Source organism: Carlito syrichta, unplaced genomic scaffold (assembly GCF_000164805.1).
Source record: "Carlito syrichta isolate Samal-C Ts95f unplaced genomic scaffold, Tarsius_syrichta-2.0.1 Scaffold138808, whole genome shotgun sequence".
Classification (NCBI taxonomy): Eukaryota; Metazoa; Chordata; class Mammalia; order Primates; family Tarsiidae; genus Carlito; species Carlito syrichta.
Genome location: NW_007082904.1, coordinates 113141 through 128833, shown reverse-complemented (window position 1 = coordinate 128833; position 15693 = coordinate 113141). Strand labels below are relative to the sequence as shown.

At 36.2% G+C, this 15693-nt stretch overlaps 1 protein-coding gene across 3 annotated transcripts in view; it reads right to left on the bottom strand.

Moving 5' to 3' along the window:
* The window catches only part of KIAA0753 (KIAA0753 ortholog), a 58058-nt gene that overhangs the window by 17984 nt on the left and 24381 nt on the right, over positions 1-15693 (bottom strand). For all 3 annotated transcript variants that reach the window (XM_021708489.1, XM_008049880.2, XM_008049882.1), the window contains 5 exons: positions 10550-10782; positions 9122-9288; positions 7552-7668; positions 6400-6489; positions 6076-6165 (listed from right to left, as the gene is read on the bottom strand). In XM_021708489.1, the coding sequence (XP_021564164.1) occupies positions 6076-6165; positions 6400-6489; positions 7552-7668; positions 9122-9288; positions 10550-10782 (697 nt within the window). The remainder of the gene's footprint in view (positions 1-6075; positions 6166-6399; positions 6490-7551; positions 7669-9121; positions 9289-10549; positions 10783-15693) is intronic.

Here is a 15693-nt window from a genome sequence, read left to right as displayed (position 1 = left end):
ACAAATCTCCTGAGGACCTTGTTAAAATTTAGTTTCTGATTCAGTTGGTCTGAGTGAGGCCTGAAATTCTGTATATCCAACAGATAATGCAACACTGCTAGTCCTGGACCTTACTTTGTGTACAGAGTTTAGATAACATTTGAAGACATGTGTCTAAGCACACTTTAAAAACTAATAGCCATTAAGCAATTAAAAAGAGTGTTAGATTGAACAAAATAAACTAATTCTATTCCCTTCACAAGTCCCACTAAAACAACTGTAGAGTTAGATTTAAATCCACAAGGACAAGGAGGAAGGGAAAATGGTGCTCAAAAACACAGGACAAAAGTGATAACTAGCTCACTTGACCTAATCAAGCTTACTTCTAGGCCAGCAATAGGAAAAACTAGAACGTACACAATTTGCACTGCTGCCTTAATCAGGCACATGACTGGTAGTACCATGTACACCTAGGGCTGGGCTAAGTTGGAAGAGGTGGCTTAAAAATGGAAGAGAAGAGTCAAATGATGTTTAAGAAGTTAGACTCCTAGGTCCCTTTTCCTACTTCATGCCTCTTTCCAACTCTAAAAGAAGTCTGGTTGCTCATTCTTGGGGGTTAGGGGTAGAAGTCTCTTGACTAGGGGCAACCAATCACAGTTGAGGTTGTAGATACCACACTGAAAAGAGAAGGTCATGTATGCATGCTGACTGCTGAGTGGTTAAACTCATAGCCCTCTTCCCCAACTTAGCTCCTAAGACCCCAATATCCAGATCCTTACTCTCTGGGCAGAAGGTCAGAAAACTCTTCTCTGAGCAGTCTGACCTACCCCAAAGGAAAGACCTAAAGACCAACTTGAGGGTCCTTAACAAAGTCTACCCAGATGACCTGAGAGTAAAGTACAAGTTTGATATTAATCTTTTCATCAGATTGTGCTGGAGCAGCCAGATATCCATAAAGAAAAAAATGAACTTTGATCAGTAACTCATCTCATACACAAAAATTAGTCAAAAAGGGATCACAAACATAAAAATACAAGCTAAAATTATAAAGCATTTAAAAGAAAACCTGGGAGAAAATCTTTGAGATCTTAACATAGGCAATAATTCCTTAGACAGTTCTCCAAAAAGGATTAACCATAAAAGAAAAATTGATAAGCTTATCATAATCAGAACTTAAAGCTTCTACTCATCAAATGACACTCCTAAGAAGATATATAGGCAAGCCATAGTACTGTGAGAAAATATTTGATGCACATATACCTGGCAAGGAACTTACATTCAGAAAATACAAAGAACTCAAACAAATCAATATAATTAAGAAAAACAATTAAAAACTAGGAAAAATACTTGAACAGATACTTCACAATTATTACTGAAACTAGAAAAGCTACCCATCAGTCTTCAAGGAAATGCAAATTAAAACGACAAGGAGATATCCCCTCCCCCATTCTCATCAGAATGGCTAAAATTAAGATTGACAACCGATTGTTAAAAGGATGTGGAACAACTGGAAAAGAACCTCTATGCCTTGCTAATGGTAGTATAAAATGCTACTTTTTCGTATGACCAGTTTAATAAAATTAAGCAACTGCCTATCCTATGACCCAGAAATTCTACTCCAAGGTATTTACTCAAAAGAAATGAAAGCATATTTCTACAGAAAGGCTTCTGTAAGAATGCTTATAGTAGTTTTATTCATACTAACTATAAATGGTAAACAACCAAATGACAATTCACAGGAGAATGAAAAAACAGAATGCAGTACACTCACAAAATAGGATACTATTCTACAATGAAATGAATGAACTATACTGATATAACTACAATGTGGACAAATCTCAAATATTTTGTTGAGCAAAAGAAGTCAGACATTAAAGAGTAGATCTCAATAATTCTATTTATATATAAAGTCCAAGAACAGGCAAAACTACTTACAGTGAAAGAAATCAGAAAGTAACTGCCTCTGTGAGGAAAGGACATGGGGTAGGGAGTGGAGTAGGGAATGACCAGAAAGGATATGTGGGAACTTTCTAGGTTGATGGGCATATGATCTATTTTGGTTAGGGTTTGTCAAAACTCATTGAACTGCACCTTTAAGTACTTTGGATTTCACTATATGTAAATTATACCACAATAAAAATAATTTTTAAAAAAACTAAAGTATTAATTTCAATCCACATGCACAGAATTTTTCATCAGTAATTAGTCCCCTACATTTAAACATCAGAAGATAGCCAAGGATTACTAGATCTCTGAGGAAGTAAAGAGATTATGTAGAGCAAAGTGGGGGGAAAACTATTTTTAATATACTCAGAGAGAAAGAGAACAGCACTGCAACTACAAAAGAAGAATAGAAGACTATTAAGTAAGAGAAATTTGGAGAATATAATAGAGCTCTTAAAATTTTCAAATTTCAAATACTACAGCAGAAATGGTAAAACAGGTTAAATGATAAGTCTGTGGAAAATGCCCACTGGGACAAGGTAGGGGTAGGGGTAAAAGAAAGAAAAAGAAAAGGACAGAGAGAAAGAAAATACAAAAACAAACAAAAAAACAGGTAAGAAGCCAGCACAGTGGTTCATGCCTATAATCCCAGTGCTTTGGGAAGTCAAGCAGGAGGATAGCTTGAGCCAAGAAGTTCAAGACCAGCCTTGACATAGTGAGATTCCATCTCTACAAATTTTTGGTTTTTTGTTTAAATAGCTGGGCATGGTGGCACACACCTATAGTCCTAGCTACTTGGGAGGCTGAGGAAGAATCACTTCAGCCAAGGAGTTCAAAGCTGCAGTGAGCTATGACTATGCCACTGCACTCCAGCCTGGGTGACAGAGCAAGACCGTGATCTTTTTAAAACACTAAAAAACAAAAACCAGATTTTAAAAAATCAGAAGGCCAACTTAAAAAGTCCAACATCAAAGAACAGGAGTTGCAGAAAGAGAAAACAGAGAAAAAAAAGGCAAGAAAAAAATGCACAAAGTAAAGATTATTTCTCAGAACTGAAGGAAACAAACTGCCAGACTGAAAAAGTCCACCGATGAATGAAAATATACCCATACCAAGTCTTACCATTATAAAATTTCAGACCAGTGGGGAAAAAGAAGAATCTATACGTTTCTAGAGAAGGATAAAAGCAAGATTCATATTTTTCACTGGAAACAAAGCAATGAAATAATGCTTTAAAAATTCTGATCATATTTCTGCTTCTGCAGAGGTAGAATAAAGTGTACTTTCCCCTATTCTTCCTATTAAGTATAACTAAGAACTCTGGACATTACATATAAACAAACGTAAGAGGAAAAATTGCAGATCAGCTAGGGACAATGGGATTCAAAGAATGATACAGTAGTGAGTTCCCTGGGTTTTCTTTTTGCCTCATATATTCCAGTCTAGGTATTAGAAAAGCCAGCAACCAGGAAACACCAGTAGATGTAAACAAAAATGAAAATGAAAAAACCTCCAACAAAAGCCTACTCTCTCTAGCCAAAGGACTAAAAAAAAGACAGCTTAGAAAGATGGAAAACTTTTAGAAAATCACTGCCCTACTACAGCTAAATACTACAGAAAAACGCAAGGCCACATGCTAGCAAAGACTGAGTAGAAAGCAAGCAAGCATGTGAAAAATATTCAACATTAGCTACTAGGGAAGTAAAAATCAAAACCACAATGATATACCACTACACATCTCTCAGAATGCCTGAAAGAAAGCACAGTGACACCAACCAAATGCTGGCAAAAATGCAGAACAACTGGATTCCTCAAACATTGCTGGTGGGATCTGAGAAAGCCACTCTGGAAAATAGTATGGCAGTTTAGAAAACAACAACAACACACAACTAGCATACAACACCCTCTGGGCATTTATCCCAGAAAAACACGAAAACTTGTATTTATACTAACACCCGTACACAGATGTTTATAGAAACTACATTCATAATAACCCTAAACTGGAAACAACCCAGATGTTCTCTATCAGGTGAATGATTAAATATCAAGTAAATGATTAAATAGTCATAGAATACTACTCAGAAACAAAAAGGAATGCAATACTAATATATGAATTTCCAGAGAATTATGTAAGGGAAAAAAGTCAATCTCAAAGGTTACATACTATATGATTCCACTAATATAACACTTTTGAAATAACAACATTATAAGGAGGGAGAACAGATAAACGGTTGTAAGGATTACTTGGCCAAGCAGTGATGGGGGCAGGAGAAAAGTAGGTGTGGCTATAAAAGGGCAACATGAGGGACCCTTGTGGACTATCCTGTTTCTTGACTATATCAATGTTAATATTCTGATTGTTGTAATATACTATATTTTCCCAAGATGTTACCATTGGGGAAAATTGGATAAAGGCTGCCCAAGATTTGTCTGTATTATTACTTCATGTGATTCTACAATTATCTTACAACAAAAAGTTTAATTTTAAAATGTTCAATAAAAGTCATTTTCATTAAAACTTCTATACACAGTAAGGCTATCAGCAAATAAAGACATTTTTAGACTTTCAATCCTTTCTCAAGAAGCTAAATTAGGATGTGTTCCACTAAAACAAGCAAGATTCCAAGGAAGATTCCAACACAATATAGGAAACAGGAGATCCAACCCTACAAGTGAGGCTGGCCTAGATTCCTGGCCTTTTGCTAATGAAGTTTCTACTTACATTTGCCAGAATTCACTCATGACTTTGCTTGCTGACTTCCTGAGATGAGGCTCCTAAAAACTCTCAGGGAAGCACAAGTCAATTACAAACCAGACTCTAATCAACTTATTTATCCCTGGGAGTTTTCATCTAATACCAGCAACAATGCCCTTTCCTTGCTCAGCTAGGTTTGTGCTTGTTTCTCACTTTTCAAAATTAATATATGGTTAGGGATACATACATAGGTGATAGATCTATGAAGAAGGGTAATAAAAAATTATCACAAGAATCGGGATAGCAGTTGCCTCTGGGGTGCTTAAAGGGGTGCCTCTGGGGTGATAAGAGAAGGGACATACTGGAAACTCCTACAGTAGCAGCAATGATTGATTTCTCAGCTTGTGGTGGGTGGTACACGGGTGTAACATTTTGGATTGCATATGTGCATTTAGCATGTTCTTCTATATGTATGATACATTAATTTTTTTAATTAAAAACACACAAAAGGAAAAATAGGTACAGAGGATTAAGCTTTTGCTATATTGCCCAAAGGACAAGTGGGTAGGAGTCACATGTAGTCAAATTTCAGCACAATCTAAGGTTGCACCTTCTACTAGCTATAGATGAACAAGAAATGAACTCCCTCAGACAACAGTGACCTCTCATCACAGAGGGTATGTGTGAATAAGCTGCACGGTTATTTCATGGAGATAATACAGAGGGGCTGAAAGCATCAGGTGGGGAAAAAATATCCTTCAAATCCTAAGATTCTGTGATTGTATGACTTGAAATCTTAACCAGACAAAAAAATCTTGTCCCGCTAATGATAGAACCCCTTTTAACCTGAGAATGAATACTCTACCAAGAATGATGACAGAACGCACAGCTGTTTCAAAGAATGTTCTGTTAACTTGACTGCAGGGCAAATTATTACCACAGCTGGAAAAATGAGCCAATTGCAGCAGTAGCAGCAGTAGCTCAACTAAATCTTTTAACAATTTTTTTTACACCTATGGTTAGGCGGTAACCTTAGGGAGTGAATGGAAAAAGGTAACGACATCTGAAACTGCATTCAAGTTAACATATGAAACAAAAGTGTCTACACATTTACTCATACGAGCACAAAATGAACACTAACCTCCCTCAGAAAGACTGGCATCTGGCTAGAGAAAAGAAACTTTGAGGGTAGTACAAGCAAGAAACAAATATAGGACTCTAATCTTTTCAGACAGAAAAATTGTAGTTTTCTCAGTTCTCCTTCAAACTCCAAACAAAAAATAATTCCCTAGCAACAATATGGTATAATACATATGGAACAGAGGTATTGGTTCATTCATTCACTCATTCATGTAATGAAGTTAGGCCTAAACAGTCCAGGTTAGTTGCCAAAACTACCTAGAGACAGATTAGAATAGGCATGTGACTGTTATTCTTCCTCAAAAACAAACACATACCTCAATTTATGAAGTCTATCCATTTCTTCAGTTTTAAGTTCATTCAGTTCCTTTGTTCTTCTAGTCGTTTCAGCATCAAGCCAGTCGAGCCTAGAAAACAGTAAAGAATCACAACACGTCTCCTCAAAGTAGTCAGGATTTTCTGGGGCTCCAATCTTGGCTCCAGCATAGGCATCTTAGGTGACTTCACAGTGTTTTGAGGCGGTAGACAGTCAATAAACATACAAAGTAAGCCAGACCCAAACAATCAATTCAGTGTCAAAATAGCTAGCTGATATAGAATAAGCCTGCTTACCTTTTTCCACTTCACAAACAAATATTTACCTCTGTTTTTGCATTTTGTCCATTTCTTTGGCTTTTAATTCTTCTGGTCCCTTCAATCCTTTGGAAGTTTCAGCATCAAGCCAAGCGAGCCTAGCAGACAGTCAAAAGAGTCAGACCAATTCTGCCTCAACACTGTAGGATATCATTAATAAAGAAACAGGCTAGAAGTTAAGACCCTACCACCACCACCCCCAATCCTGGCTCCATTAAGGGATTCAGCAGGTAACATAACTTCTCTGTACCTGTAAAGCTCTTCAGAACATTTTTATGTGAAATGATATATATGTACAAAAGCAGTCTGAGTTAGTGTGCAGAGCAACAAGAAACTGCTTCCAAAGGTTCTCAAGAAAATTAGCCATCACCTGTACTTGGAATTTCTTGTTAGACTAAAACAAAACCTTGCTGTATCTTCAAGTTTAGACAAAGAAATGGATCCCCAGGCATACTGAAGTTAAATAAAAAGAAAAGGTTAACTGTGAACAACTTTGTTATATATGAAACAGCATTGATTCTTTTGTTTTAGGATATGTGACTATTATCGAGTTACTTATTTGAACAACTTTCATTTTTGCTTTCCCATAATTGAAAGAATAATTTCAGCCAAAAAAATGTAGAGCAACTGTTTTCACAGTTCTCTTCTTATGGAATAGTCTCACCTCCTCCCCATATTAAATCATGTCTGTTCTTCAAGTCCTAGTTTAATTTCCATCTCTCTCCATGAAGCCTAAACCTCTGCAGCAAAAAAGTAACCTCTCCCCCACTTCTAAACTCTCCCAGTTCTTAGGTTACATACCATGTTCTATCTTAAATGATCATTAATTACATATTCTCTCTACTGACTGTAAATAAACAGGGACTGGGGTTATGTCCTGTTTGCCCTTTTTTATAAAGTCTCTATAGAGCTCACAACAGTGCCATTTACAAAACTAGCGAAGGATACACAACAGACATAACATAATTTTTGAACAAATGAAATAAGAAGGCATAAAAGAGGGGGTTCACTGTAAAGTGTATAGTTTGACAGAAATGTTTACTAATCTACATTTTAAATAATCAACTTTATACATAGGAAAGAGAAGAAAGGGTTTACTTCAGAGGCTCTGTAAAAGAAGCCCTTTAATTTTCAAATATTTGAAAAATACCATCACAAACCTGGCTGCTTCGTGCTCAATAACACCTCTCAATGGACTCTCCTCTGTAGTATCTTCTTGGCGGAGAAACTCTCTTGTGGCATCTTGAGGGCTAGACTTCACCTTTAGCCATGCAGCACTGCAAAAAATGGAAAATGATACCTTTGTAATCATTCACTTCATGTCCAATGACTCATCCAAATAGGGGTCAGCTCAGAGCAGACAAGAGCATTAATTTAAATGGTGATCTATAGCACAGGGCCATAAATAGGAAGCTAATGTGAAAAAGGGTGAGATCTTCCAGCACTCAAGCTCAGTGTCAAAGGGGAGAAATTTTCCTTTGCTTCCAAGCAGCAATCACTATTTTGAAAAAATGAAAAAACAATGGTCAATTACAGAATACTGGGTGAATGCCAACAAAACCCTATTATAATATGTAGATTTAGGATACACTGCATATTATTAAGGCAATCTGCACCTCTATAAGGCCCAATACAGCACTGTGAGCCCAGAAACCTTATCGACCTCCCTCCTCCACCCACCAAGCACACACTCTAAAAGACAGTCCATTGTTTATTTGGTTTGCAGTACAAACTTCCACCAATGAACTTACTAACTGAATGCACGTCTCCAATATTAATATTTGTATATAAAAATACAGAAAGTAGAACAGAGTAATAACAACAAACGAGCACATTATGAAATCAGAAGACTGGATTTCAGATGCAGTTCTATAACACAAGCAAGACATTAAATTCTCTAAACATTGTTTCTTTAACTTTAAAATGAGAGTTGATGAATGAGCATAACTATTTCTTCAGAATCATTTGTAATCTTAGAGGGCTCCTCACCCCGACTTCTGATGGCTCTCAAGAGTAGAGCCCTTCAGTCCCCTATCTTCTCCCTCGTTCTCCTCCCTCACTACTGCTTTTTGCCCCCTTTATTTCTATTCCACCTCCTGGTCCTTTCTACTGTGTTTTCAAGAACTACTGTCCATGGCAAACAAGCTCTCATTTACCTTTAACCATGACTATTTCCACCTAACTGGACCCTACTTCCCTTTTCTCTTACCCTGCAAAATGGCAGCTCCTCATTCTTCATGTGCTACAAATGAGGGTGACAAGGATGTAACATTAACACTATCCTAACTGTCCCCTGTGGCTAAGACTGTGTCGATAAAATCTATATGGTTTTATAGTTCACAATTATCTTGACTTGGTACTAGAATTATTTAAAAATACGTTGTTTATTCAGCAGAGATTTACTGAATGCCTACTATATGCCAGATATTCAAACATAAGTCCCTGGTCTCAAGTAGGGAAGAGACAAGTGAAAAGAAGCCCATGAGCCTCCATACAATGACAGATACCTATTGAGTGCTTGGGTAGTGACTCAAACCAGTCAGGCAGCAAAAGGAACCAACAAGTTTCTGGACAAAAATTTCTCATGTATTACCACCCAAATAAGCATTTTTTTTCTTAATGGGAAGAATTAAGACTGCTACTTCATTTGCTCTAAGCTATAGGTCACCTTTGATCTGTGATAGGAAAATAGAATCACATACCCAAATGATCCCTTGAATTTTCACATACCATTTAGGAGATGCTGGTGGGGATGTGGGGTTCGTAGGCATCCAAGGAGCCCTGTGGTCTCTCACAGGCTGCCGGTTCATTTTTAATCTGGATGAGACTGTTGTCTGTTGCAACCTGATTTTACTGTGAGGTTGGCTTTGTCTACTTCTTTCAGCTTTGTGGAGTTGCTGTAAGAGATAAGTATGAATTATAAATGAATATCGAAGAAACTCTGGTTTCAACCTCTGACTCACTGAAGCTCCAAGTTCTCCATGCTATTCAAGTATCAATTCAGTAAAGCCTAAGTAGAAAGTACTATGGTAGAAATTTGGGGGAGGGGTTAATTACCCTGAAGCAAACTTAGCAGGGGGCAGGGGTGGAGTACAGGGAATAGAATTGGAATTCCTAGCTCTGTCACCTTTAAACATATGAACTATATATACAATACTTATTTATTTATAACTTTTTTCTAAATACACCAAAAAAAACTTTATTTCAAATTGTCCTGAGGTAAACTATAAAGCATTCTTAGTTAAAATACTTAAACTCTCTAAGCCTTAGTTCTAAATGGAATGAATCAAGCTATTTTAAAATGCCATAGAAAATGAGACTCTGTCTCTGGAGAAGAGTACCAAACTGAATTCTTACAGGTCCAATTCTGATCTCCTAATGGTCCCCCTAACAGTTTGCTTGGGAAGGAATAAAGACTTGATCCTAATCCATTATCTGTCAGTAATTGGCAATAAGTGCTAAATCTCCTTTTTCTGAAGCTACCTGGCAATATATAGGTTTGCTACAGAAAACTTTGGATAGCACCATAAAAAGGCAGTGACTACAATACGGGCTTTCAGACTAGGAGGTAGGCCTCTGGTTTGTTTTCTACTGGAGGGTCTCAAGTAAGTTTTAAATAGAAGTTTAAAATATAATGTAGTTTCAGATCAAATTCTAACTACCCAGCTGGCTCTCAAAGCCATATAAGAAAGCACTCAACCTAGGATGCCTTTTAATATTCAGTGATTATTATTATTTTTTATTTTTTTTAAAGTTGGAGTCTCACTGTCTCCCAGGCTGGAGTGCAGTCAGTGATTACTATTGATCAATGTTTATCTTTAGCAGAAACCAACACTTAATCCCCTCAAGTCTCATATTTCCAAATCAGATACAGAAAAAAACTGCACTTTAAAACAGCCTGCCCAATTAAGACACTGGTATCAAATTAGTTAGGGTCTTACTGAATTAGGACAAGAAAGAATATCCTTTTCTAGTAACAATATTAAAAATTGTTATCTTTTGTTAAAATATATAAATAACTTAGATAGTTAGACTTAGGGGCTCTAGCATAAAATTGTCTGAGAACTCAAACCCTGGCCCCACTGCATACTAGCTTATGTGACCTTGGACAATGTCAGATTAATATAAATTGGCCAAAAGAAAGGAATGACTTCATACTTGCTGTAGTCTTGCTGGCGCCAGAGTATCTTTCTTCCTAAATGGCACATTCTCAGTCACAGACTTCTTTTTCATTGCTTTTGTTTTGGCCAGAGCTAATGTCTCATCTTTGAAGCTTGCACTTTGGTCCACAATAAATGGGGCGTCTTCCGGAAGGATATTCACATCTAATAAATCAAGCTCGCTTTCCAACCTCTGGGTCACTGGAAGGTCTATATCAGGCTGATACTTATCTACGTGGAAATTTCAGAAAGACAAACTGAAGAAGTGCCATTCAAATTGTGGAGAATGATTATACACAGATAAGCTTCAAATATCTCTCCTAGCACTGTTGAAAACCAGGTATTTTCTTGCAAAACTTGCTCCTCTTCTTATGAATACTACTGCAGTTTTACAAGCAGAAACCTAGGTGTCATGGTTGACTCCCTGAATCTTAGCTCCCATATTTACTCATTTGCCTGGTTCTTTTGATCCTAATCCTAAAATATCTCATACATTTATCTCTGCCCTTCCTTGCCTTCTGCTACTACCCAAGGTCAGGTTTGCAACATCTTGTGACTATAACAGTATCTCCTAACTGATCCCTTGTTTATCGTCACAACTTCATCTGCTACCAAAATTGTTTTTCTAAAATGTAAATATTTGAATGTTGTTCTCTGTTCAAAACCTTCAATGGCTCCTAATGTGATATAGAATAAAATCTGAAATCCATTCATGACATTCAACCTGCAATGAGAAAGGAAAAAAAACTTGCTTTTATATGAAGATGAGACAATGGTCTATACAGAAAATCCAAAAGCATCTACAGACAACCTATTACAACTAAGAGAGGTCAGCAAGGTTGCTGAATATAAAAAGATTGACAAATAAAAATCACTACCATATCCACATAGCAAAATAATAGAAACTATAAGAGAAAAAAATCTCATTAACACTGGCAAAAAAATTATAAGGCATGTAGGAAGAAATCTAATAAAAGATGTACAAGACTTTTTACAGAAAAAAATTAAAAGTTAAAGGACATGAAAGAAAATTGAATAAACTGTTTTCATAAAGGAACAGATTCTAAGGATGTCAATTTTCCCAAAGTAATCTATAATTTAAAATGCATATTCAATTAAAATCTCAACAGATTTTAAAAAATGGATCTAAACAGGGTAATCCTAAAATTCATATGAAGAGTAAAATCCCAAGGATAGCCCAAATAAATTTGAAGAACTAAAAAATGGTGAGTGGGGTAGAGACAAGAGTTTTAATCCACCAAAGATAAAATTTTAGAGATAAAGCTGTAATATTTAAGACAGTGTGGGAGTGACGCAGGAATGGACAGAAATCAGTGAAACAGCATGGATATGACAAAGGCAGCATGACAAACCAATGAGTATGACAAAAAGACACCATAATGTCAACAGATAGGCCAAAGTCTGAAAGTAGACACCTGTAATATACATAACATAAAACTGATATCTAGGCTATACAAAGACTTCTACAAAACTATAAGAAAAATAAACAATCCAATAGAGAAATAGGCAAAGGACAGAATCTGGCAATTTAGACAGAAAACCTGAATTGTCAAAAAAATATGAAAAGATGATCGACTTCACTAGAATCAGAAAGATTCAAACAATAAGATACCATTTCACATCCCTCAAAAGATGTGGAAAAGCAAGTACTCTCACAAACTACTAGTACAGGCATAAACTAGTCCAACTACTTTGAAGAATAACTTGATCGCATTGGTAAAGTTGAAATCACAAACACTGCAACCCAGCAATTTCACTCCCAGGTAAGTACTCAGCCTAGAGGAACTCATGTGTACACAAGAGGCCATGAGCACAGATATTCACATCACTTCCTCATTGTTTACAAAAGCAAAAAACAACCAACCCAAACATCCATCAAAAAGAAGAACTGAAAAACAAACTGCAGTATATTCATATAAGAAAAATCTATACAATTAAACTAATAAATTAGAATTCAAGTATCAATATGAAAAATCCTTATAAACATAAGTTAAGGAAGCAAACCGTAAAATGATGCATATTGTAAGATATCATTTATATAAAACAACACCTTATATGGTTTATGGAAAGATACATAAGCAGTACAATATAAAAACAGAAAAGGTCCATAATAACAATAGTACCTCTAGTGAGGTAGGAAGGAAAATGGAATGAGCAGAAAAATATATATAAAAGGAGCATCAACTGTACCTGCCACACAGTAGAGTCCCACTTATCCACAGTTTTGCTTCCCATGGTTTCAGTTACCTGTCACCAGCCACGGGTCCAAAAATATAAAAGAAAAATTCTAGAAATAAACAACTCTTAAGTTCTAAATTGTGTATCCATGCTGTAGAAGTTCCCTGCCCATTAGTCACTTAGTAACCATCTCAGTTCTCAGTCCAGCAGTCCTTGTGTTCCAGTAGCCCTTACTTGATTTAATAATGACCCCAAAGTGCAAGAGCAGAGATGGTGACAATTCAGATATGCCAAAGAAGTTGGAAAGTGCCTCCTTTAAGTTAAACGGTGAAAATTCTCCACTTAATAAAGGAAGAAAAAAAAAACTATCTGTGAAATTGTGAAGAAGGAATAAGAAATGCATGCTAAGCCGGGCTCGGTGGCTCAGCCTGTAATCCCACGCCTTTGGGAGGCTGAGGTGAGTGGATTGCCTGAGCCTGCGGGTTCGAGACCCACCTGGGCAGTGAGACCTCATCTCTATAATAAACCAAAAAATCAGCCGGGTAATGGTAGCATGTACCTGCAATTCTGGCTACTTGGAAGGCTGAGGCGGAAGAATCACCGGAGCCCAGCAGGTACAAATGAATAAAAACAAGAGAGGGAGAGAGAAAGAAAAGAAAGAAAGTGAAAGACAAGAGATGGAGAGGGAGACAGGAAGAGCAAGAGATTTGAACTGGTACTTTACGAAAGACATTTAAATGGCCTATAAATATATTAAAAAGTGTTTACACCATTAGTCATCCAGAAAATGTAATGAAAACCACAATGATGAATTTACACACCAACCAAGTGGCTAAAATTTAAAAAACTAATAACAACAAGTTCTGACAAAGACATGTAGCAACTTTCTCATACACTGTTGGTGGGACTATAACATGATAAAACTACTTTCAAGAAGAAACTTTATCTACTATTATTGAACAAACACATACACTATGGTCTAACAATTATACTCTTGGGAACATACTTAACAGAAATGCATGCATACATGTACCAAGAGACATACAAAAGATATAGTGGCTTTCTTTATAATCATCCAAGGTTGGAAATGACTCAATGATTCAAACAATAGAACAGATAAATAAATAATGATAGTCATACAATACAGCAATGAACAGTAACAATCACAGAATATTAACAAATCACAGCTACACAAACAAAACAGATGAATCTCATAAAGTGTTAAGTTAAAGAAATCAATCCCAAAAGAATATCTATTGTGTAGTTCCATTTTTAAAAAGTTTCCAATCAGGCAAAACCAAAGTATGGCATTAAAAAGTCAGAACAATAATAATTTGGGGAAGAAGAAAGAGATAAAGATTGGTGTATTCAAGGAGAATTTTGTAGATGCTAGTAATGTTCTATTTCTTGACTTGGATAGTTATAGAAATGCTTTTGTTTTCTGATAATTAAGCTGTAAGTTTATATTTTTTGCATTTTTCTACTTTATATTTTTTTGTATGTTCTACTTTAAATAAAAAAGGAAAACTAGGCCGGGCACTATGGCTCAACCCTGTAATCCCAGCACTTTGGGAGGCCAAGGTGAGGGGACTGCCTGAGCCCATGGGTTCGAGAATTGCCTGGGCAACTTGTTGAGACCTTGTCTCTACAACAAATCAAAAAATTAGCTGGATGTGGTAGCACGTGCTTGAGGTGGAAGGATTGCCTGAGCCCGCAGGTCAATGCTGGGTGGCCGTGAGCATGCCACTGCACTCCAGCCTGGGGGACAGAGTGAGACTCCAACTCAAAAAAAAAAAAGAAAACTAATTTACTGGCTTTTTCCATAATTGTTTATAGGAGATCTCACCTACCTGGAAAAATACAAAAGAATTAACTAACAAAATCCCATATTTCATCAAATCTAAAGTATCAATTATAAGATACATCATTACTTTATGCATCAAGTATTTTGGAATGTTGCTTTAAATGTTTACAATTTAAAAATATTACAATTAATTATAAGTTATCATCACTTAAGAATACACCCCAATTTCAGAAATGTTCAAATGTGTACCTCAGAACCAACAAAATACAGTATCATAACAAATAAGAGATTTCAGCACAGTCAAAGCTATAAGAGTAATATACAATCCAAATTTGTTATTGCTACTTAAAACTTCCCTTTAAGTAGCAATAACAAATTTAACATAATGAAAATAAATTTCCTATTCATACTAGCTATAAAAACTATAAAATAGGTTGGGCACAGTGGCTCACACCTACAATCCCAGCACTTTGGGAGACAGGAGGATTACTTGAGGTTAGGAGTTTAAGATCAGCCTTGAGCTTAGGAGTTTAGGATCAGCCATACCCTATTTCTCAAAAAAAAAAGTAGCTGGGTGTGGTGGCACACACCCATAGCCCCAGCTACTTACTCAAGAGACTGAAGTGGGAGGATCACTTGAGCCCAGGAGTTCAAGGCTGCAGTGAGCCATGATCAAGCTACTGCACTCTGGGCAACAGAGTGAGAATCTGCCTTTAAAAAAAAAAAAAAGAAAAGCAGAAAACAAAACCTATAAAATATAAAAACTAGAAATAAACTTAACAAGATATTAATAAAACCTATATGCAAAAATAAAGAGGTGGAAAAAGGGCATGAATAATTGCAGGGAGAGACTCCATATTGTAAGAATGTCATTTTTCCCCTAATTATTATATAAACTCGATATAATACCAATCAAAATCTCAATAGTATTTTTCATGGAACTTGACAAGCTCATTCTAAATTCCTCAGAAAAGATAAGGAATGAGGTTATTTTCAAAATTTTCAAAAAGAAGAAGAAAAAGAGGCCTGTCTTATCAAATATTAAAATACAATACGTAAGAAAGATGGATGATTTGCCCACAAAATTAAAATTGTACCAGGAAGGACTTTATAAACACATTTCAAAGATGAGTGACTAA